This window comes from Sprattus sprattus, assembly GCF_963457725.1.
Source record: "Sprattus sprattus genome assembly, chromosome: 2".
Lineage (NCBI taxonomy): Eukaryota > Metazoa > Chordata > Actinopteri > Clupeiformes > Clupeidae > Sprattus > Sprattus sprattus.
Genome location: NC_137921.1, coordinates 44,896,859 through 44,921,382, shown reverse-complemented (window position 1 = coordinate 44,921,382; position 24,524 = coordinate 44,896,859). Strand labels below are relative to the sequence as shown.

At 44.6% G+C, this 24,524-nt stretch overlaps 1 protein-coding gene across 1 annotated transcript in view; it reads left to right on the top strand.

The window, feature by feature from the left end:
* Positions 1–215: 215 nt before the first annotated feature.
* Positions 216–24,524, top strand: part of nr5a2 (nuclear receptor subfamily 5, group A, member 2) — a 55,864-nt gene continuing 31,555 nt past the window's right edge. The window contains exons 1-4 of the mRNA XM_080860626.1: positions 216–312; positions 2,527–2,645; positions 5,247–5,388; positions 8,636–9,291. Of these exons, the coding sequence (XP_080716752.1) occupies positions 231–312; positions 2,527–2,645; positions 5,247–5,388; positions 8,636–9,291 (999 nt within the window). The 5' untranslated portion in view covers positions 216–230. The remainder of the gene's footprint in view (positions 313–2,526; positions 2,646–5,246; positions 5,389–8,635; positions 9,292–24,524) is intronic.

Below are 24,524 nucleotides of genomic sequence, written 5' to 3'. Positions count from 1 at the left end.
CGCAAGCGTTGTCTTTTTTGGGTGATGAAAATGAACTTCCTCTGCGATCGTTCTTTTCGCGTGCTATCGCTTGCATTTGCAGCCATCTAAACCGTTTCTAAACGTCAGACACCAGGACTGGGGAAGAATCGGTCTTTCGTTTTTTTGTGAGAACTTGTGGTGTCCCCCTTTCACGAGCAGGTGGCCCGTCAGACGGAGCCCAGTCTTCACCCCAGCGGAGCCGAGCTGTCATGCTACCCAAAGTGGAGACAGAAGCTCTAGGACTCGCTCGATCGCATGGGGAACGGGGGCACATGCCTGGACATATGCAAGGTAAGAATTTTGACATACTTATATTTTAATCCAAGTCCAAGATGCAGGTTAAAGACCTCCAGTTTCTTAACTGCCACAACATTGTGCTGATTAGATAACATGATGACATTTGTGTCGATACCCGAGACGTTGTGTTTGAATAGAACGTTGAAGTAAAGTATTGTGTGAATTTAAACTTCTGTGAGTTTTAAAGAGCCAAAGAAAGGAGAAATTATGTCTACTGGCTTATGTATTGTATTTTGTACAGTTGCAGTTTAATTTATTCCAGTCCTGTTAAAGCCTATTTAATGCTGCGATGGAATAAAATATGGGCAGACGTTAATTTACCGTTAATATCAATAAGGTCAATATTATCTTTACTTTTACGCCGTTTTAATGTCGTCAGTGTTACAGTTAGAAACATAAATGCATTCACGATCAGAGTCTTGTAGTGAAGCCTATGAAGTCTCTCCTTGAACATACAAAAGTTTTGTGCATCTAAAACGCAAACATATACGTATTTGGTTTGACACTATATCACCATGTTTGAATTTTCTACATATTTAGGATGACTGGGGTTTGTAAAGGATTTTAACAAGAAAATAATCATGCAGTTCATTAAATGCACAATATTCTAGCGTCGGCTGTCTCCAGATAATCAGACGTTGCATTAACTTCTGAAAAAGCGCCATTAATAATTTATCAAGCTCTCTTTACAGGCCTGAAGATGTTCATATCGTTATCAAATCTGAAAATTCCCCTGGAGGTCGTCTAACGAGCGATGGCACCGCAATTAAACCAAAACTAAGAATATGACAGAATTTCAAAAGAAAAGTTCAAATGGTTTAGGCTAAAGAAAAATACAAGAATATTTACAACACATACACTGTCAGTCTTATGATTGCAAAAAAATATTTTGCAGATAAACAAATGCTGTATAGCCTGCTAAATAGGATCACACGGCAATTACTTCAGGCATTGCAGAATCCTGCACTTACAAATATAAAGGAAAAAAAACGAAAACCGAATATGGTTTACCATCCCTCCAAATAAAGAGTTCTATATTGCCTGTTATATACGACAAAATAGTCGTTACGTCCGTGATAAGATATTTTGAGATTTAAAAAAAAAATTGTCTTTGAACCACAAGTTTCCCCTCAGCCTTTTTGTTTTCTCAAAATATTTGTTGATATTGCCTGGATGTGATGACTTGAGGACTTGTATGGCGCACGTGGTATTGAATAGGATCAAGAAAGTGTCCTTCCTACATTCGAAAACACCCCGAATTATTTTAAACTTATCACAGAATATGCAGGTTTATGTCCTACTTTACATGGACTTCACAATAACTTGTTGCATGTATCCGTTAACATCTAATTCCAGACGGCGCCAACCAGCGATAAAATGGCATGATATCTTAATCACCCAAAATGTACTAATAGAAATTGATTGGAAGTATGCTCGAGCGGCAAATGGTCTAAGGTTTTTTGCAGGATAGTGAAAAAGGTTTAATTGACGTTTTAGCGTGAGATAAAACTTTTGTCGTAAATCGCCACAACTGCTTATTTACACTTCATCAACATCAGGAGCAATATCAGATCAAGCACCTTTTTGCATTTTTTTTTTATTGTTGTGGAAGTTGTTCAATGTTTATGACAAATTAGTCGTTATTTTTTACACACGCACAACACACTTGTGCTTAAATATAGACATGCTGGGCAATCGTTTTGAAATTTGCGTAGCCATATGTAGATAAGGTTTTCTTTGAAATTCATTCCTTTGAATCTGCTCCCGAATAAACAAGCAACGTTGAAGAGTGTACGTCTTAATTGTCCCAGACAGTGTCTACTTATCACTTGATTAATGCATCCATGAACTATCATTCCCTTTACATGGCATATCAGAGAGGTGACTTGCATTCCAGTTTTACAGTTTACATTTTCCGGCTGTGTGCAAATCTTAAATCTCACGTTTGTTAAGAGATCAATTCAAGAGTACAATGTTATAGGTTTGACTTTAATTCCTAAGAGTTTTCTGCAAGTATTTCTCATATCTCAAAACTGCATTAGATGGAAAACTACTGCTTGGGGGAATGACTTGGATACACATCTGAATGCGCTACAGAACACTAACAGTAAATCTAAGTGGCACACAACAGCAGTGAGAGAGATCTAAAGAGCCCAAGTGTTGTTTTTTATTTGCCTTGCTGATGTTTTCTTGCACTGCTTTCCGCAGCCCCCCACTATAAAATGATGGACTATTCCTACGACGAAGACCTAGACGAGATGTGTCCTGTGTGCGGCGACAAGGTTTCCGGTTACCACTATGGGCTCCTAACATGCGAGAGCTGCAAGGTGTGTCCTGCTTTATCACTTTACGTCTGCATGTAATCACCTCAGCACCAGCGCCTGGACATGTTTATTGATCTTCAAACCACTCGACAAGTGTGTTTTACAATCGCTCCACTACCCTGTTTAATCCTCTGTGTGTCTCACAGCTCAATTTGATGCCCTAATTGCATGAATAAATCAATTGTTGTATGAAGGAATGTGTGGGTTGCAATGCAGTGTGCATCGTGCAGCTTTATAGTTAGCTAGACTGTTACCACAGCACTTGCTTTCAACTCTTTGCACTATCCAAACCATCCATCAGTTTAAAATACAATTTAGCATAAGTCGACGTGCAAAAAGTCTGTTTTGTGGAGTCAGTCTGTTTGCTGGTGGTTAGATCAGCGATGAGTCACTTTGTCAGAAGTTACTGGGAAGTTGGTTTGGACAGTGTTGCATGCATGAAACGTGGAAGGCAATCGATTTGTGTCTTCATGTGTTGGATGATGGCTGGTTCGGGTGATCTCTGTTGGTTGTGCAAAATGTCTGCCTTTTTTGCCACTGTGTTTGGTGACTGTGTGTGTTTGTATGTGCGCGCATGTCCATGTTACTGGTGTGAGATAGGGTTGCAATTTTTTTTGGTTTAAACTGAATGCTGATTTGGTATTCCCATAGTCTCACTGAAAAGTAGTTAATATCTTTATCGATAAGAGCTGTTGTTTCAACAGACTGTTGAAATGTACCCTCAAAATATGTATCCCTGTGTCTCTGTCCCAGTCTGTTGGCATGTGCTTGTTCTGATGCTTACTCACACAAATACATAATAGTGAATGTTAGTTTTGAGTGTGCTACATGTTATATGTTCATCTATTAAACTTTAACATACAAGCCACAAATTGTTAATCAAAAGTAGAATCACTGGCAATACAGCTCAACTTAATTAATATTTCATAATATCTAGGCAATATGTAGGTAAAGTTCTTGTCCGCATCATATCGTAGTCTGTAAATGAGAGCAGATATTATGATTGACGGTTGAAATAATGGATTAAACTGTTGAATATTTAGCACAGATTTAATTCATGAGCATATGTGGAAGTATCACTTTGGATAGGGAATGCAGGTTTTAAGTTATGTCTGTTTCAGAGTAAGACATAATAACTTCCTTTCTTTTCCACTTGTTAATGTTACACCTACACAATACAAATTCGAAATCTAGGGTATTTCATTCACAAAATTAGTCATACAACGGGTACTGTAGTTTTGTTTTGGATAGGCTGTCATTAGAACATCTATCTAAACAAACAGAACAAAAAAACAGTGGTATTTTTTGGGGTGATTTGGAATACATGTGAAAGAATACACAAGTCCAATCTATAGGTTTGCTAGGAGTGCCGGGCTGAAATATTGATGGTGCTAGTTTTTAAATGGGTCAGGTTTTAGCTTCTCTCTCAGTGGTATAGTGTTGGAATAAGTTAATACCTTTTCCCCGTTTGATTTTTGTGCACTTGGAAAATTAATTCAACCGAGTTGCAGGTGGAATCTTGTAATCCTGGATCTGTAAATTATGGATATAATTTTATTGGATTTTTCACGTCACTTCACTCTCTCTTTACGTTTTCAACTATGAGAGGGGGGAAAAAACACAAGACTAGACTGAAAGGATATTTGATCAGAGGGTAGAGAGGTCTTAAAATGAACTGTTGGAATGGGTGAATTAAAATATTCCATTTCCAAGATGGAACAACATGCAGTTTTACATCAGCTCTGGTATGCCTTTCAAAATGGACTGCTGCTTTGAAACAGACCATATGTAGAATGCTTGCCGACAGTTAGAGCGAAATTCTACCTTGGCCGATGTAAAAATGTATCGAGATGAAAATATACTTCAGTCACAGTAGATTTGTATGCTCTGAATTCTTTCCTCTAACTGGTTTGGGGGAAAAATGCAGAATGATTTAAAGTCAAACACTGTAAAGTTTTCGTCAGAATGTAACTGTACTAAAAAGTACAGAAAGAACAGTGACAACTCTGTCTTATATTCATTTTCAAAACTAGTTGTACTCTGAAAAGCTTTGGTTTTGGTGTCGATGGCTTTCTTTGTTGGTCTGAACCACTGGCTAGATATCTGTTTGTCTATGTCAGTCTGTATGTGTGCACTTGTCTGTCTGCACAGTGTCTGTTTATTCATTTCTGTGTTGGCAGGAACTATCAAGAATGTGTCTGTGTGTGTGTTTTATGTCTTAATGTGTTTATGAACTTCTGCAATATGTGGAGCTTCTTAATTCATGTTGATACGGTGTGTGTGTTAGTGAATGTGTGTGTGTGTGTCTATGGGTGTGTGTGTGTGCTTTTGCGTGTGAGGCTCTAGGTATATGCACTCTGTTTTGTCTATATGGGCATTTATTTCTAGATGTTTTTGTCCTTGTATGCACATGTGTTAGTGTGCATACTTTATGTACATTTCCGCTTGTGTGTGTAGGTGTGTGTGTGTGTGTGTGTGTGTTTGTGTGTGTGTGTGTGTGTGTGTGTGTGTTCACTTGTGTGTAGGCTTCGACCTTCACACATTTACAAATTAAGCATTGTCATCTGTGTCGCTGACATCTTAATTGTGCCCTTCCCCCTACAGGGCTTCTTCAAGCGCACAGTCCAGAACAACAAGCGCTACACGTGCATCGAGAACCAGAGCTGTCAGATCGACAAGACCCAGCGGAAACGCTGCCCCTACTGCCGCTTCCAGAAGTGCCTCACAGTCGGCATGAAACTGGAGGGTAAGAGTGGTTCTTCTTTTTCTTCTCCTCCTCCTCCTCCTCCTTCTGCTCTTTTTCCTAGTAAGGCCCGTTTCCACACTGACAAGTGCCCCCAGCATCAAAATCACACACCAGAAAACACACACACACACACACACATGCTTTGAGGCCCCTATCTGCCTTTCGGACTTGTAAAGGCCTCCCAAACACACTACTTTTTGGTGTACTTTTTATATTGAATTTAAAAAAAAAATGTTAAACTTTATTTGATTTGGTCTCCATAATGTGTTTTGTGGCGTCTCTTCCTCTCAGCCCGGAGAAGCGGCGGGGTAATTACTATTAATTGTGTAATGGCCGCGGGGTAAAATTTCCAGGGCTGTCATTTTACAGCTTACTCGCTTTGATTTGCTCTCATGTGTTAGTGCCGGGATACCAGGCCCTCCAGCGCTCTGTCAGATGGATCTGGGCGCATGCATTTTTAGTTTTTTTTTGCTGTTGTCACAGCTGGAGTGAGCCTGTGGAATCCTGATTTATTTTTTGCGTTCAATTTTTTTTTTTAACCTTTTATTGGGGGGGGGGGGGGGGGGGATCTTTTTGTAAACAATAGGCAGTCCAGAGAGAGTAAAAAATAAAGTTTCAGGTCAGTGTGTTTTGTTTCCTCTTCAGATTGTGTTGGGGATTTTGAATTGAATATCGCACATAATCTCCATGTGATCCTGACCTATTTGTTTGACACAGACAGTTGCCCCAATGTGTCCGCGAACAAATCAGTCTCCTTATCAACTGCTGATATGCCGTGGCGACTCATATCAACTTGTACACTCTGTTGTTTACACTGTTATTTTCAGTAAGATTCCTACCTCTTTTGTTGCAGTCATTGTGGTGCGTTTTAAGCACATTTTAAAATGGTGCCACTTCCTTTATTATTAAATTCACCAGCAGGATATGATATCCACAGTCCAGTTCAGTTCAGTTCTCTCTCCTCATTCACCTCCCTTTGCATTTATTTTAATTTATTATGCAGACGGGAACCTTCAATTGGTGGTGTTGTTGTGTATTAGATCATTCAATCTAATGCTGATCGATTCCCATCTCTCAGCAGCCACCACGTGATTACTCCACAATGCATTTCCAGAGTGATGAATAAGAACAATTTTATTTAAAAAATAAACAGCAATGGGAAAATTGCATTGCCTGTGGTTTTGTTTGCTCTCTCTCTCTCTCTCTCTCTCTCCCTCTCTCTCTAGCTTTCTTTCTGTCTCCCTCCTCCCCCCCTCCTGCTCCCCTCTGCTATCCACATCCCTGGCTGTACATGCTCACTCAGTCATCCCTTAACCTGCCTCGGTGGTGCTGCGCTGTCCGATTACTTATGCATAGGTATCATAGGTATTCATGTGCGTGCAGGGCTCTGACCCCCCCACCCCCGGCCCGGGAGCAAGGGCTCCCTCAGACATGACAAACAGGGTGTCAGAACGGGGCCGGCCTGCCCGTTAATATGCCACGTGGTGACAGGGATCCTCGTGTCCGTACGCTTAATATTCCTGTATATTAAACACACATAAATCAGCCAATAAGAGGCTGACGCCAACCGAGCGAGCAAGTGAGCTTCCCACTCTTCTCTTCTTCTCTTCTTCTCCTCTCATCCTTGTCTCCACCGTGCTCCACCAGGGGCTTCCTGTTGGGTCAGTCTCCAGCCAGACGCCTAACAGAGGGAAGGAGGGAGCCAGGGAGGGAGAGTCAGGGAAGAGGGAGGAGGGGTGGGATTCGTTCATTTTTTTCCTTTTCTTTTTTGTTCCTTTTTTTTTTGCTCTTTCTTTCAGTGGCAGAAGAATCTGTATGACATGCATGTAAATAACCTTGTTTAATTAGACGCAAGAAGAGGGTGATGGGCAAGAAAAAAAGAGGTGGAATAATAATCACAAAAAAACCTGTATACATGATCAGAATCCCAGGTCTAGACTTAATTGTGTTTTCCCAAAAGGGACAACTATTAGTTTTCAGTTCATTAATTACCCTGTTGCTCTGAATCATTAATCGTTGTATAATGGATACACAGAGTTTCCTTTCCTTGTTTTTTTTTTTTTTAGGGGGGTGGTGTTAAATTTTTAACGGCTGTGTTAATCCTCACATTCAGTGCTCAAGGGCTATGTGGCTTACCCTCTGAATGTGTGTGTGTGTGTGTGTGTGTTTGTGTGTGTGTGTGTGTGTGTCTGTGTGTTGTGACCTGTCCTGGCTGCTGTGGGCTTGAGTGGGATCCGTGTCTCGCTCACTCACAGATCAGCGTGGCTGCGACACATACCGCTGTGACGGAGACCATTAAAATTGCTCCCAAGGCAGCTGTTGCACTGGATTCCTTCTCTTTGTCTCTCTCTCACCTTATTTGGTGTGTGTATGTGTGTGTGTGTTGTGTGTCTCTGTGTGTGTTTTTCAGGACACTGATAGGGAGTATCAGTGATGGTGTGCTTGCATGCTAACTGACTCCTGGGGTCTGGCTAGCTGGAGGAGGTCTTGAGGATTAAGGTGGGGGGTTGCGGGGTGGGGGTGAGGGCAGTTTGGAGGGTTAATGGTGGTTTTGGGGATGCAGAAGCTGTTGAGGGGGTGGGTGTATGGGGTTAAAAAATGAAAGGTGGATTTTTGGGAACCTTTAGTCATCCACCTGCTGACAGTCCTGCTCTTCAGACAGCCAGGCGCGAGGAATAATTAAACATGAATAATTAACACGTGCCCCCAACAGACGAGCGCTCCCCAAAAAAAGAAAAGACAAGATGAAGAAGAAGGAGGAGGAGGAAGAAGAAGAAGGAGCCTCCCTGGGGCAGGGATCAGAGAGGGGCTGTTTAATACATGGAGCTGCTTTGGTTGATTTGCTGTAATGATAAGGATTAGCATCACGTTTTGTCAGGAGGGAAGTTTAGGTCTACATGTCATTGTTAATATTGGCTCTTGCTGTTCTCCTAAATGTCCTTCTGTTTTGGCGTGTCAAAGAGGGTTTCAAATATCGCTCTATCATTTCATTGGATCGTTTTATATAACCTGGTGTTTGCTGAATGAGTGTTGTGATTTGTGAAATCGATCATTTTCAATATTATATCATTGCAGAATTACTCATGATCCCATGTCGAGTATTTCAATTACTTTGATTTTGTGAAATTTGCTTCACACCTACATGGGTGTAAAATCATAAAGTGTAAAATCAGTGCAATGACTCTCTTTCTTTTACTCCTTCTCTCTGTATCTTTCTCTTTCTGTCTCTCTTTTTCTCATACTTTAGCCGTGAGGGCAGACCGCATGCGAGGCGGCCGCAACAAGTTTGGCCCCATGTACAAGCGGGACCGGGCGCTGAAGCAGCAGAAGAAAGCTCTTATCCGCGCCAGTGGCCTGAAGATCGAGGCCATGACCCAGGTGATGCAGAGCGTGCCTACCGACCTCACCATCTCCTCAGCCATCCAGAACATCCACTCCGTCTCCAAGGGCATGCCGTTGAGCCATGCCGCGCTGCCGCCTGTCGACTACGACCGCAGCCCCTTCGTCACGTCGCCCGTCAGCATGGCCATGCCGCCGCACGCCGGCAGCCTGCAAGGCCATTACCAGGCCGCCTACGGCCACTTCCAGAGTCGCACCATCAAGTCCGAGTACCCCGACCCATACACCAGCTCGCCCGAGTCCATCATGGGCTACCCCTACATGGACACGTACCAGAGCGGCTCGCCGCCCAGCTTCCCGCACCTCATCGTGGAGCTGCTCAAGTGCGAGCCAGACGAGCCGCAGGTGCAGGCCAAGATCCTGGCCTACCTGCAGCAGGAGCAGGCCAGCCGGGGCAAGCACGAGAAGCTCAACACCTTCGGCCTCATGTGCAAGATGGCTGACCAGACGCTCTTCTCCATTGTGGAGTGGGCACGCAGCAGCGTATTCTTCAGAGAGTTGAAGGTATGGACATCCCCCTTTTTTTCTCTCTCTCTGTCTCTCTGTCTCTCCCTGTGTGTCTTTATCTTCCCTCTTCTCTGTCCTTATCGCTCTCTCTTTCTCTGTGTGTTGTAAATTAATATAGATCAAAGTTTAGATTTTTAAACCTCTGAAGTCATGGGGGAATTATTCTGGGGTTTCCAACATGGACATCAGGGAAACTCCTGATATTTAGGATGAAAAATAGATGTCCATTCCCACAGATGTTTATGAAAGAGATGAGCATGTTAGACATAGGCATAAGCACGCATGGCAAATGCACAAACAGTGCATTCGTGAAATACCTTTTTAAAATAAAAAAGTGAACGTTTAAAGTGACGTTGATACAACACAGGAATGAACCACCCTGAGCATTTGTGCAGTCCTTTCGTGGTTTTCAGACCAGACCATGAATCACACCTGTGTGAGTCATTTAATGTGTGTATTAAAATCCAAATGACATCCCTTAATATCTGGCCACAGTCTGAACAAAATTCTGTGCAGCCTTCAGAATTTTCCGCCAGTCCAAAGCACTTCAATTAACCCCTAGAAATTGACTTTAAGTACTTTTGAGGCTATGAATTCCACTACAAAGAAAGCACATAAAAACTGACAATATTTTAGATTCCTGCTTTTAATAATAATATTTAATTTAGCGCCAAAAACAATTGAATTGTCTCAAAGCACAGAGCTTGAACCCCCTAAAGCAAGCACTAAGGCGAAAGTGGCAAGGAAACACTCTTCTTTTAACAAGAAAAAACCTTGAGCAGAACCCAGCTCATAAGGGGGACCCATCTGCTGGGGGCCAGCCGGGTAAAGAGATAGAAAGCGGGGGCTGGGGGTGGGGGGTGCAGAAGGAGAGCGGGTAGGAGATGAGAAAGTCAGCAGCAAGCAGATTAATTCATACATGCATCAGTATAAAACTTATTGGCATACATGCGGCACATATAGACTCATAGATACATACAAGATTGATAGTGGATACAAATGGAAAGAGCCAGCATTAGAAGTAGTGGTTGTAGAACAACTTGGCTCGTAAGGTTACTATTATTATTATTATTAAGGACAAGCAGAACCATGAAACATAAAAAGTGCATAATTACCTGGTTGCCAGCATTTGTGTTGTATAGTGTAGTGTATAAATATGTACTGTTGTAACAACCTGATCTAATTTGGTTTATATTTAAAGTACAATGTGCTTCGTGTATAACAGATCTGACAGTCAGATATTAATTGAAAAAAGTTTTTATATTGATTGTTTATTTGTCCATGTTTTAAAGTTGATAAAAACTATGGGTTATAGGGCTGGCATAAACTATATGATAGAACACCGTAGAACCCCGACTGAATTTTATTTGGGGTGCATTACTTTTTTTTTCTTCTGTTCAGCTAATTTGCCACAGCGTGATTGTCATCACATCATTTTAATAGGGCGGGAATATCACGGAAGAAAAATACTATTGTCAAAATTCCTCAATTGGCTCCTGTCAAAAGCTTTTTATATTCATGTTGACATTTATCGGGGCAGCCAGTGATGGGGTTAGACGACTGAGTGATTTCATTTAAATGTGCACTAGTGCTCTTTGTACGCGCGTGATGAGCTTTGGGCTATTCTGATCAGGGTAATTATATTTAATTTCAACAGCCGCCTTTTTGCCGGACACATTCACTGCGGCCCATCGACACATGATGGCGTACAGCCTCTCACGCCTGCACATCACAAGTTGTCATTGTTCTGTGTTAAATGACAACCCCTAGCGTATGGGACTAATGGCGATCGAGTCTCACCTTTTACAATGGACAGAAAGGGACCCCCTGCATCACACAATTCCTACTTCCTACCCTCTCCAGCATTGTTTTGTTGCAGTTTTTTTAAATTGCAGGGGTGGTACGGGCAACAAGGAGCATTTATGTCTTTGGCACAGAGATAGAGAGTGAGTCAGAGAGAGGTGAGAGGACAATGTATTGGAGTGAGCATTTTACCGTGAGAGGCCTCTTCATAGGGCCCCAGCGAGACACTCTCTAAAGCGCAGGGGCTGGAAATTACGCCAGCAGCACTCACAGCTGTTTACAGATCAACCACCCCCCCACCCACCACACACCTCCTTTCTCTCTCTCTCTCTCTCTCTCTCTCTCTATCTCTCTCTCTCTCTCTCTCTCTCTCCCACGTCCTGCTCTTGCTCCTCTTCTCGTTGCTAATTAGCAGATACTCATGGGGTTGTTGGGAAGCGGCAAGCTTAGCGCTGGTGATGGGCGCAAAACCCTGCGTAAGCTCCCCCACTCAGTTTCAAGAAGCCGCCACACATTAGCAGCTCAGGTACACAGGCGCCGTGGCAACAGCAGACTGGGCTTTGCCAGATGCTGTTGAGGTCAGGTCAAGTGATGTGCTCCCTGTAGCAACACAGCAAATGCTTTAGGTGTCCAGAAAAATAGAATGCCACAGATCGTCAGTGGTTTTATAAAACAAAACAAAAAAAATCCTTTCATATTTAAGGGGTGTTTATGTTCAATGATAGCTTGATAGTCATCTCTGTTCTGTAGGAATCCTCAAAAACATAAGTGCCACACACATATCTCACATTTTGAGAGTTGAGGGAAGTCATCTCCTTCTCTTCCAGTCACTCGCTCTGTTTGTCTCTCTCTCTCTCGCTCTCTCGCTCTCTTGCTCTCTCTCTCTCTCTCTCTCTCTCTCTCTCTCTCTCTCTCTCTCTGACCATGATTTTCCAGGAGGAGTTCTGTAAAACAAAAACGATCATTCTCATCATCAACCTTTGTTTGTGTTTCGCATGTGATATCCTCTGTGAGTAAAGCCGAGGCAGTGAAGAGGGCAGCCTGGGATAAACACAGGAAACACTAGTGAATAAAAGCCTGTCTGGGGTATGGCTTGTTAAGTGACTATAAATACTCACCTACATCTCTGATACTATTATTAGCAACGTAGGGACAAAAGAATTTCTCTGGTAATGGAGAAGGAGTGAGAAGGCGCTGGTCAGAAGTGTTTAAAGATTTAGTTTCCATAAGTTGGACATGGTTACAGACTCATAAATATTGAGCCACTATGAAGCCACTGCAGAGCGTTCTCCTTTTGTGTTCGCTCTCAGATACATTCCAAAGAGCATTCCTCACATGTCAGGTGTTGGACTGCTTAAAATCTTTCTCCTGTATCTCAGGGTCCAGTGCAACTGTTGAGATCAAGGTTGGGTTTTAGTATGAAGAAAAGCAAAAGACAGCGATGACAGGGCATAAAAAGGCGTTCATGTTTCAAGGGCATCTCTAGAAGGATACCACTGCTGTGAAATATTTAATTACCGACCTCAGATGAAGCTGTGTGGGACTGAAAGTTTGAATGGTGACTGGGAAGCACCCGGATTATACATTTTTTTGTAAATGAAAAAATTGTTATGTTGAAAGAAAAACAGCCATAGGCCCACTCTAAGAGTTTTGGAAAGTAGTAAAATGACACAGTGTGTGTTTGTGTGTGTGTGTGTGTGTGTGTGTGTGTGTGTGTGTGTGTGTGTGTGTGTGTGTGTGTGTGTGTGTGTGTGTGTGTGTGTGTGTGTGTGTGTGTGTTGAGTGTATTGATGTATTTGCCCATGCGTGATTGTTGATGACATCATTGTGAGGGTGTGTATGTTTTGTGTATATGTGAATTTAAATCTGTTTGTTTTGTATGTGGTGTGTGTGATCATGTTTATATATGTTAACATCTATGTGTCAGTGTGTGTGTGTGTGTGTGTGTGTGTGTGTGTGTGTGTGTGTTTGTGTGTGTGTGTGTGTGTGTGTGTGTGTGTGTGTTTGTGTGTGTGTGTGTGTCGTCTCCGGTGGTGGCATCCCGCTCCGGTGTTGTGTCATGCTCTCAGTGGGAGCCGGGGGGAAACAGATGCTGGGCCAGCCTGGCTGTGAGGGGCTGTCTCTGGGCTGGCCGGCTCCAGCCGTGGGCCCTGCCTGGGAAGAGCTCCCCGCACGGCAGGGCCCGGGGATGTGGGGAGTGATTCATGCCTGCGGAGAGATCACCTCTCCGCTCCGTCGCACCTCACCTCTATTGTTTACCGGATAGGATGCATGCGGCCACAAGCCTTTCCTCACGAGTCCCCCTCCCCTCCTCCCACGTATGCCGGCAGACAATGGGATGCCATTAAGGGCTGGAAATAAATATATTGTTTTTTTTTTTGTTTCTTTGTATGTGTTTGTGTACAGGTTTGCATTGTGTGTGATAATGAGTGCGATTGACCATAAGCATACGTAGTCTTAATTTAATCTGTTGGATACTGGAGTGAAGTGTTCCCTGTTCTCTTTCCATCCATAGGGCCTGATACATCTCTTTTGGTATTGTACTCGGACGGCACTCTTTAAAGGATTCTCCACTGAGAATACCACTGTTATGGCAATTTGTTTTAAATTATAGCCTAAATATGAAGACGTTTAAACAACCCAAAAAGAACACCAGTCTTTAACATTACATTAAGAAAAATATGTATCAAATTGTTTAACAGCTTAGAATAAGATTACTTTTTTCCAGTTTTGTAAGATCATTCATATACGTCACCATATTAATATTAGCTATTGATTAGATCAGCTACCTTAAGTTTATTTGTCAAAATATTGGATGGATTTTCATGCATTTTTAAATCTGCTTAATGACAGAACATCGATTTCCATACCCAGGATTACAGGTTTGGAATGGTAACATTAGGTTCATCCCATACCATACTGTCAGCTCAGTTCAAAAAAATCAAAAAGACATTCCATTTCACCCAGCTGCTTTCAAAGCACATAGGTTTGCGTTTTCTCTGTCGCACTGTTATACTTATATATTTAGTTCTTCAACCTGATAAAACTCAGCCGTGCAAAGCCAACGATGCTTTGACATGTGGTGCCAATATTTATTTTTGCCCATTCATGGCTGCTAGGGGACAGGCCCGTACGAGCCTTCGTTTTTTTTCTTCGTTTTTTCGCTCTTTTTTCTCTTTCTTCCGAGTGCATGGAATGACAATACCAGGCCAGCCATTAAGTGTGGAGGACTGTATTAGGGCCTTGTTCCTGGCCCTGCACCCAGCAGAGAGCCTGGGCTCTTATTGGAAAAGCATCTGGAGGAGAGAGTAGAGGAAAGGGCCTCCAGCTTCAGAAACCCCCCCACCCAAACCCCCAAAACTGCTTTACCTTTGGCTGGGCAACCTGCCTCATTAGACATGGGCGTCAAGCTAGTGCCATGCCTGCTAATTGCGGATCATTCGCTCCACTCCCTTTACAGTGGCCAGCAGTGCTGTCTTGAGCATGCCTTAATCAATTAATAGATCCATATCAGGTGAATCTATTAGGAGGAGCAGGGATGGCTGTTAATGCAAGGCGGGCATTCTCCAGTGTTTGACATATGAATGGACTTTAGTGAATAATGTACAGATCAGATACTTCTTACTAGGTGCATAATTTCCTGTGTATGAATACAACGAGGATACAATGAGTACAGGGTGTTTTTCACTCATAGTTTGACTAGTATGCTCATCAGTTTTTGTTGTTGTTTTTCTGTTTTTAAGTCCAGCTTCCAGGGAAGGGATTCTAGTGGTGATTCTGTTCTTATTTGTTTACATATAGCAGATATGTGGACCCCTAAAGTCTACCCCGCTACCAACCCCCCAGCATCAGAAAGAATTAATAAGCCGTTTCGGGCATGATCTGTGAACTTGTAGGCGATTTATGTCCCCCCTCCACCCCACCCACAAGACATCCGCCCCTTCAACCCCCGCCACACACACACCACGCCACGCCACGCCACCTGGCCCCCACCCGGCTGCACCCTCCCTCCTCCCCACACCCAGCCGTCACGGAGGTCACCCGCCGCTCTCTCCCTGACAAACTGCGTGCGCGCGAATGGCGGCACAGCAGGTCAAAGATTTGTAACTGTGTCCCTGGTCCATTGCATTTGAATTATTCCGCTGTGCTGCTGCCCCCCTCTTCCTCTCGCTCTCTCTTTCTCTTTCTCCCCCCCCTCCTTCTCTAGTGAGCACACCGTTATACATTAGCCGCTGTGTCCTATGAACGTTTTTTTTTTGAGGGGGGGGTGAACTAGGAGATGGGAGCGGCACCAAGGGCAGGGGTGCGTCCTGAAGGACGGAGGAGTAGTGGCGGGGAGAAGAGTCGGGGGGGGGGGGGGGGGCAGTTGGAGCGGTGGAGGTGGGGGAGGGGGGTAGAACAGGTGGAAGGTTAATGGCCCTGGACCGGATCCACCAACCGCTCTGACTTGATATATGGGCTTTGGGCCTGGTGCGGGCGTAGGCTTTCAAAGATATATTATTTCATTTGAGGAGCAGCATTCTGGGGCCTGCATTTGTCCACTGATAGATGATATCCCCTTGCACCCCGGCAGCCACAATTGGCGATGGCGTGTGAGTTTTTGTAAGGCCTGCTCCTGTACATATTTTTTTTCTCTTCTGTCTCTCTCACTCTGTGTTCTCTCTCTCTCTCTCTCTTTGACCTCTCCCTTCCTCTCTCTCTCTCTCTCTTTTCCATGCTGTAGGCAGGTCCTCCTGGCAGGAGAGTTTTTTCAAGCTGCTATTTCAGTGGTAACAATATCTGTTTGATCAGGGCAGATATGTAGCACTATAGCAGGGTCTGTCCCACAAAGACCCTTTCTCATTCATAAATTACACGCATTACAGTCAGAAAGATAGCTGCTTTCACCATAAATCCTCGAAAAGTATTTATTTTTATGTATTGTAAATAACAGTTAATCTCAATTATTACCAACGGTAGATAAGTAAGGGTTAGGGTGATTTAGAGAACTGTGTCAGGCACCAGTCTGCATTATTATGCATTATAATTCACCAGGCCCTGTTCAAGACCCTCCCAGCCCCCACCAACCCCACCACCAGCCCACAAACACAGTGGTGTAAATATAATGCCGAAATTCACAGCTCATTACTTGGTCATTGTCCTATTTAGGTCTCCGTTCTTTAAACGACTGCCGCCACGAGCTGCACATAATTACTCTGGTTATTCGATCGCCACCCTCATGCGGGCTCTTCGAGCTCTCTCATTTGCCATTTCTCTCCTGGTGCTGCGCCCTCTCTCTCTCTCTCTCCCTCCCTTTGTCTCTCTCTCTCTCTCTTTGTCTCTCTCTCATTCTCTGGCCGTTGTTTATTGTAAGTTAGACCTAGAAGCCCAAAAGACAGAGACAGTCTTTGCAGAAGAGCCATGTGTAGCTACTGCTCCCCCCCCACCCCTGGATCCCCCCCCCCCCCCCCCCCCAAATTCCCCAATCCCTTCAGCTTACCCACCCGGGGGAGTTGGCAGGCCGGAGGAAGGAAGCCTGTGCACTTGTTAAAAGGAAAGATTTAGGGTCCAAAATCCCCGCCGAGAGATGCAGACACACCAGGGAGGGGTGGTTTTTTAGTGTTTCTGGGAGTCTGTTCATCCACTTGTTGCTTTGATGGGGGATAAAAGGCGGAAACGCCATCATGAGGCACCAGTGGCCGGGGCCGGAGAGCTGATAGACTCATCCAGGAACCGGCCTCCGTGTCGTCGGAGCACTGAGGACACAAGGAGGCATTTTTTTTTTTTGTGCGTCCTTTCTTTCTCTCGATTATTCCACACTCTGTCGTGACGCTCAGAAACTCTCAAAAGTGGCGTAAATTCCTATTTCCTAGGGCACTTCCCAGTTGGAATAAGAAAACAGTTTCCACTTATCAGGTGAATATTATGATAAAAGCCTTTTTTATTGGCATGTAAGGGTCTTTTATTGGCATGTAAGGCTTGGGGGTGTGCAGTGAACCTGTGAAAAGTGCCGTGCTCTACCCTCGAGCTTTCTCCAGCCTTCGCCAGACGAATCCTGCCAATCATGGCATGTAATGAGAGAGGTGGGAACAGGGGACAGCGAAGACAGTTGATTTAAAAGGACGGTCGCTAACAAATCAACTGAAACGGTACTTCACCAAACACCAAACAGAGGAAAAAAGCACAACAGTTCACCTTCTGCCAATAAACCGTCGGCATACAGAAGGGCACAGCCGCACAGAACAGCGCTCCGCTGATGACCTCTGGCTCGACGCTTCGCATGCGAACTGCCGAGCGGGTGAGAAATATGGCGCTCAGGCTCACACGGGTTAATCACTCAAACCCTTCCACTAAGGCATGGAAGCCTTATCTGTAGGTCAGGTGCCTTCAGTCGGTTGCATATTATTGTCTCTCCGGACAGTGCTGGCGTTCCCTGTGTTATTAGCTGTCCATGCAGGGCAGCGCAGGGTTAAAAGGTGGGGGTACAATCAGTGCCAACTCCTCCGTGGCCCTGGAATCTCTCCCGCATTTTTGTGTGGCCCTCAGGACCTGGAGCTACTCGGGTGTCCTCTTGGGATGTATGTCACGGCATTGTCACATGCTAGCAGTGGAGATGGATGTCCAGATTGGGTTCCCCACCAGCACCGCTATGGAGTGGATCTGGGTACTCTTGGAAATAAAGGAAGGGTGCTAATTTGGACCCTTAAAGTGGCTTTGTGTCTTTTACATATAAGAGCTGCCTAAAGGTGCTGCTAAGAACTGACGGAGGAACTGTCCTAAAGAGTACTGTAGATAAAGTGAAAACATTGGAAAACACTTTTTGAAGGAACATCTTTTAAAAGTGTGTAATCACAGAGTTTATTTATTTTCAGCTCACCGATTCAGACTTTCTTTTGGAGTCTTTGGATTTTGCTATGATGCTCTAGTGTCTCCACTCCCTGTTGTTCCCTCCTTGGTTAATTATCTGGCATGTAATAGGGTCTTGCCAGGGGAGGGGGGGAGGGGGGGGGGGGTGTTGGCTTACCTCCTTGTTCTCTGTCAACAGTTGTCCTCGACATCTATTTTTGCTACTTATTTACAGCCCCCTATTCTTGACACGGGGGAGCTTGCTGAGGGAGCCTAAAGACAATAGATAACCACCAAGAACCCCTCAATGCTAAGACACTCACACACACAACCACACACACACTCACACACACACACACACACACACACACACACATACACACACACACACACACAAAAAAGACAGGCTGCCTTCAGGGTAGTCTTACAGGGGACTTATATGTATCCATTGTGGGTGATTAGATTTGTGCTTTGATGAATGACATGTGCGTTTCAGATGGGTAACGCTATATGGGACCAAGCTACGACACGCCAAAACGTGAGAGCCCCCCCTCCGACAGAAAACGCCAAAAGCACCTGTTCATTAGGCCCCGTTTAACATCCTCTCCCTCTCTCTTTGTTTCTCCACCTCACGCAAGCTTGAGAGACGAGGCTGGCACGGCTCTCTGATAAACGTTTCCATATTCCTGGCAAAATAGTGTATCAAAATAGAGAGATTTCTTTATATTGCCATGCCCTCATCTAAATGGATGAAAGGCTTTCTTTATGAATAAGAGGGAATTCCTCAAACGTTAAACCTTTGTAGCAGTTCAAGGGAACGTGGAACGCTGGTGATTACAGTACAGCTAAAACCTTCGACAAATGTGCAGGGCAAAATGCAAGAGGCACTTTTGACGTTAGCATCACAAATGCAGCGAACCTTGCCGAAGGAGGCACCGTTCCAGGCTTCATAACCGTCCTTAATCTTTCGCCCCAAATCATGGAAGCAGGTGGAGGATTTTTTTTCGCCTGTGTAGTTTTGATCAGTGCAGCTTGTCAGCACGGGGACATGTGCAGCTGCTGTGAAGAATATGTGAGCTCACACTCTCCCCATGACGGGCCTTTTCTTTCTCTCTTAAAATTGAAGTAGTACTGGTACTTAAAGAAAAGAAACCACCACAAGTGATCTATTGTTTCTGAGATGCGGGCTAACTGTTGAGCGCGTTAAGCACTGTAAATGTTTCCCCTGAACGTCTGCAGCTGCAGCCCATTTAGCCTTTGTGGGTGATGAGAGTGTGGTGCGCCCCCCCAATCTTCAAGAAAAGCTCTACGAGACTCTGACCTCAGAGGGACCAGCTCATTCCTGTCCATTTTAAATAATACAGTAGGGCCACACTGGGGCCTGAAGTCCATTTACTCCTGCCTGACCTCCTCCTCCACCTCCAACAGCACCTATGCTTCTCCTGCTTGCTTAGTGGTTGAGGTAAAGCTGAGGTGGTGGTGGTGATGGGAAAGGGAAAGGGGAAGGGGAAGGGGAAGGGGCAGGGAGTCAGAGTGCTTTCTGTCCACCCGTCAACGTGTCATATCGCACGCATAAATATCGACAGCTCTCGGCAATAAAGAGAGCCAATAAGTCAGGGGAATCAAGGGAAAACAATTCCCTGGATCAAATCGAATAAACATGTAGAAATCATTCAGAGCAACCTCCTCCTTCCTTTACTCTCACTTCCCAACCTAAGAACCCCCCCCCCAAAAAACAAACATGCTATCCCTCCCACCCACCCACCCACCCCCGAGCTCCCACCTCTCCTCCCAGACTAATGTGGAGTGAGTGGGGTCTGTTTAGATTGAGGACTGCAGGCAGATCAATACCCAGCCTAGGTCTACAGTGCAGGACTCATTTCGCATTTGGAAAGCATTATTTTCTCACTGTAGTTGAGTTGAGTGAATGAGGAAGGGGGGGTGTGCGGACAGTATGTGTGTGTGTGTGTGTGTGTGTGTGTGTGTGTGTGTGTGTGTGTGTGTGTGTGTGATGTGGTGGTGGTGATGCTGGGGTTGTGTAGGGGGATTGGGGTGGTACTTAAGGGAAATCATGCTCCCATGCCTTCATGTATATTAGGAGCCTAATGTTCATTTGAATAATTGATTAGCGCAGCTCTGTGTTTTTGATAATTAGTTGATAGCTTCTTAGCTTTAAGCCCTAAGATCCCATACCAGAGAATCAGAGGCTAATTTCTTATCTCTCTCTCTTCTTTTCTCGCTTTCTCTCCATCTCTCTCTCTTCCCTTGTCTTCAAATGTGTTGTTTCAAAGGGGTGGGGGGCTCGAAAGCAGGAACAACAGTACTTAACATGAAAAGCTCCACTGGGCCACGCTAGACAACTCACGCGGCTTAACTGTTTCTGCGGCGAGCGAGGCTAAGTCAAATGTGAGCGGGGTGGGAGTCTGTTATTTTTCTTTCTCATAACCTCATTTCAACACTCTGGCTACTCATTTTTTTTCGCTCTGCTCCTTCTCTCCAGGATGATGCTTTTTTTTTTGCATTGCTCAAGAGGTTTATCCCAAGCATTTCTGCTTGACACTGAGAATTCCATATTTTATAAGCACTGGCTATTAGCAAACCTGAAATTTAAACTGGGTTGAGCTAATTATAGCCCCTGACTATTGACTGTAATCTCTGAGTGCTATGAATTTCATTTGATTACATTAAGGGCACATAGATAAGTTAAATAGGGGGATTGCCATCCAATGAAATTGAAGCAGTTACAATGCAGAGTACAGAGAAAGATTTACTCTTTTAAATTGCCACTGGTCAGAGCCCTCTGTTTGCTCAGGCAACGCAGAAGAAGAACAAATGCGATAATAGGCTCTATTACCATGTCAAGAAAAAAAGAAAGAGAAAGAAGAGGAGAGGGAGAGAGACAGAGAGAGAGAGAGAGAGAGAGAGAGAATGTTTCTGTCTATGATGTGACCTTGGACAGTGAAACATGCTCACTTCTTCTAAGCAGAGTGCTCCGATTGCTCCAAAAAGAAAACATTCCCTTCTGTTGTCAGAGGAGATATGTGTGTGTGTGTGTGTGTGTGTGAGAGAGAGAGAGAGAGAGAGGGAGAGGGAGAGAGAGAGAGAGGCCTAATGAGCAAGGTCATGTCTAGAAAGTGCTGTGGAGACTCTGGGCTCCCCTGTTCACTGCTGGATCGCCAGGATGACACCTCAGACGTTTGGGTCAGCATAGGAAATCCTTTAACATGTGCAGGGCTTACAACTACCTTTTGTTTTCCCCTTGACAAAGGCATCGGGCTGCTGTGGTCCTGGGTTTTGTGTGTGTGTGTGTGTGTGTGTGTGTGTGTGTGTGTGTGTGTGTGTGTGTGTGTGTGTGTGTGTGTGTGTGTGTGTGTGTGTGTGTGTACTTTCGTATGTTTATGTTTTGGGAGCATGTGAGTTTGTAACCTGTGTTTGGTGTGTGTGTGTTTACACACACATGTGCCTGTATTCAGTGTGTGCCGGAGCGCGTGTCTCGGTCGAACGTGTGCTGTGTAGTTCAGGTCAGAGGTCACACTCGGGAGACTGCTAATGCAGTCGCTGTGGGAACTGATCAATCTCCATTCTTTAGCATTATTGATCAAGCATCCGTCAGGACAGCCCCATCCCTTATCCCCCCCCCCCCTTACAGTCTTCTTCTGCCCTGAGGAGCCAATCAGGACCCCTCTGTAGAGATGCACCTCTCCGGCTTGAGCGCTAGACATTGCCTGGCCAGTGTGCTCCCTAACTCCCTCTGCGCCCACCTCCTAGCCTGCCTGTTGCCTGTCTGCTGTTGCATTAGTTGGTCTGTGGAGCCTATTTGTACACATTCGTAATCTAGGACCAGCTGATTTGTGGAACCACCACGATGCATTCCTCATAACTTTGTATTCGCAGATTTCTTCACCGTCACAATGGTGTAGATGGGAAGAAGAAGGATGTTTCTCAGTCAGTATTTGGAAATGTTTTCGTTTTTAATTTACCCCTTTTCCTAATTGGCTCTGAGACTCTTTTTGTCCAATTGCTTTGGACTTTGCCTCTGCGTCCCGTGTTATTTTTTCCTGTAAAGATTAGGATGGGTACAGTCTGTGCACTATGATTTTAAGCTGGGCCTAATGCTGGTTGCCACACATCAGCCGGTATTGTCACCAAGTAGCCATCATCACAGGGCTAGTGAGCGTTCCATGGAGGTGCCACGGCATGAACACGTATGTTTGTATGTTTAGATTCCATAGTTTTATTTACACACTGCCTGTGGTCTTCTGTGAGCTCCTCTCGACCCCCGTAGTGCCCTCTCACATGCACACACAGGCAGGCAGTGTCTGTCTGTCTCTCTCTCTCTCTCTCTCTGTCTCTGGGGCTAAAATAAGAGCACATATAGACTGGGGAAGAGCAAGTATGTACTACCCACATGGGGGATTATAGGACTGAACTGTGTGAGTGTGTGTGTGTGTGTGAGTGAGAGACAGAGCCGCTGTTGGCCACCTGCTCAGAGTCCCAGCATGCTTATCAGCCTCTTAGGAGCGGAGGGCTGGGCTGGGCTGGGCTGGGCTGTCCCAGGCTCAAAGAGGAACCTCTGCTGCTGCTGCGGCTCCTGGCACATGGGAACGAGCCCCCTGTCAGTCTCAGACAGACCCAGCAGCCACCCCCACTGTGACCGGAATAGCTTTTAGATAATAATTTTAAATTATTTAAAAGACAGTCACACAGTGTAAATTGTGTGCAGTTGACCATAAGTCAGAGTGGTGGTGATAAAATGTGAGGATAGGTGTTGACTGTGAGCCGTATGTTTTAAAATGACTGTGTTTGAGTTTGTGTTTGTAATGTGCCGTTGCTGCTGCCTCTGAGGGGAAGGGTCTCCAGTTTTCTGTTTACACAAAACAAAGCAAGCATGTTTTTGTACACAGACACCTGAAGGGCAAGATTTGCTGAGGTGCATCAGCTTTCTGCCACAAAGCCGACATGGGTGAATTTCCCCAAACCCTTGAGCAAAACAGGGTCGCGTGTGTGTTTTTGTGCGTCCATGTAAGTGTGTGTGTGTGTGTGTGTGTGTGTGTGTGTGTGTGTGTGTGTGTGTGCGTGCTTGCATGGGTTTGTTTGTTTATTTTTTTGCATGTATATTTATTTATATGTGTAGAGCATGTCTCTCTCCCTCTCCCTCTCCCTCTCCCTCTCCCTCTCCCTCTCTCTCTCTCTCTCTCTCTCTCTGTCTCTCTCTCTCTCTCCTGTGCCCTGGTGCTCCAGCAGATGTCTGCACACAGCAGCAGCCCCAGAGCTCTCCCTGTGAGCGCTCCCCCCATTGATGTTCACTTCAATTCTCACCTGTAGTGTCTGCTGGAGCCGTCTCATTGATCCTCCAGCAGAGCGTCCGCCGTGCCTAGGGCCTGTCATGCACCATGTTGTCTGTTTTTTTTATGTTAATTTCAACTCGCAAGAAGGAATGCGTCGTTTTTTTCTTTTTTCCTCTTCATTTTTTTCTTTTCTTTCTTTCTGGTGGGAATACATAATTCAGTCCATTCTCTTCATTAGGAAGCTCTGAAGGAGATTCTATTAATCTGTTCATTAGACCACATCAAAAAAAATGCAGCGACTTATTAAAACCAGTTCCAGCTGTGTTGCCCTTGTTATGCCACGTTATCTACAACACTTAGTGCTTCTGGTAGGTCTAGCAAAAAGGGGGGAATGAAAAATGAATGTAAGAAATCCACAGCATCGAAGTCTTGTGATTTATCCCAACCAGACAAGAATCTCTCACAATCTTTCACAATATTTCTGCTAGGTAGTGCGAGACCATTTGCACCTCATTTACCTAAATTTTCATTCTCTTTTCTTCTTCTTCTTCCCAGGAAATCTTCCGCTCTTAATTGCATGCCCTCAATTCATCTTCCCATTTTGGGCTCAATCCTCAGGCTGTGAGTGTTTAGAGGTTTGCGTGGCTGTGGGCGCCAGAATTGATCTCTGCATTGATCTCCCTGTGCTAGGATTGGTTTCTTGGAGGATATGCATTTTTCATTATAAGTGCAGAGCAGACGGTGCTTATAAAATGGTATGATGATTTTTACAATGTTGAAGGAGAGAGAGAGAGAGAGAGAGAGAGAGAGAGAGAGAGAGAGAGAGAGAGAGAGGACACACACACACACACATATATATATATACCCCATACACCCTGAGCACGGTCTCTAAGTGAGAAATTGAAAAATGCTCGGGGCCTACCTGAAGTTGAATGTCTTACAGAATGGAAAGCCAGCCAATAACCCAGGTGTGCTAGAAGCACATTCCTGCTTCATAATCTCAAGGCCCAGTGGGGCTTGGGAAATGTAGTTTGGGGCAGTCGGTATTTCGAGAAATGATTACAATAAGGTTTCTGAGAACACAATATAATGGTTTTATAGTGTATTTGGTTAATGTGATCACAGGCAAAAGCCAATGATTTCATGATGACTTATGTGTGGTCTAACTGCACAGGTAACACAACACAACAAATGTACAAGTGTATCTTTCTGAATGTGGCTGCACTCTAGGTTCTGAAAAGGTTCTCAGATTTATTCGGTTCAAATTAAATTTGGTTTCATCTTTTTATTTTTTTTAAACACATTTCTTTAGTT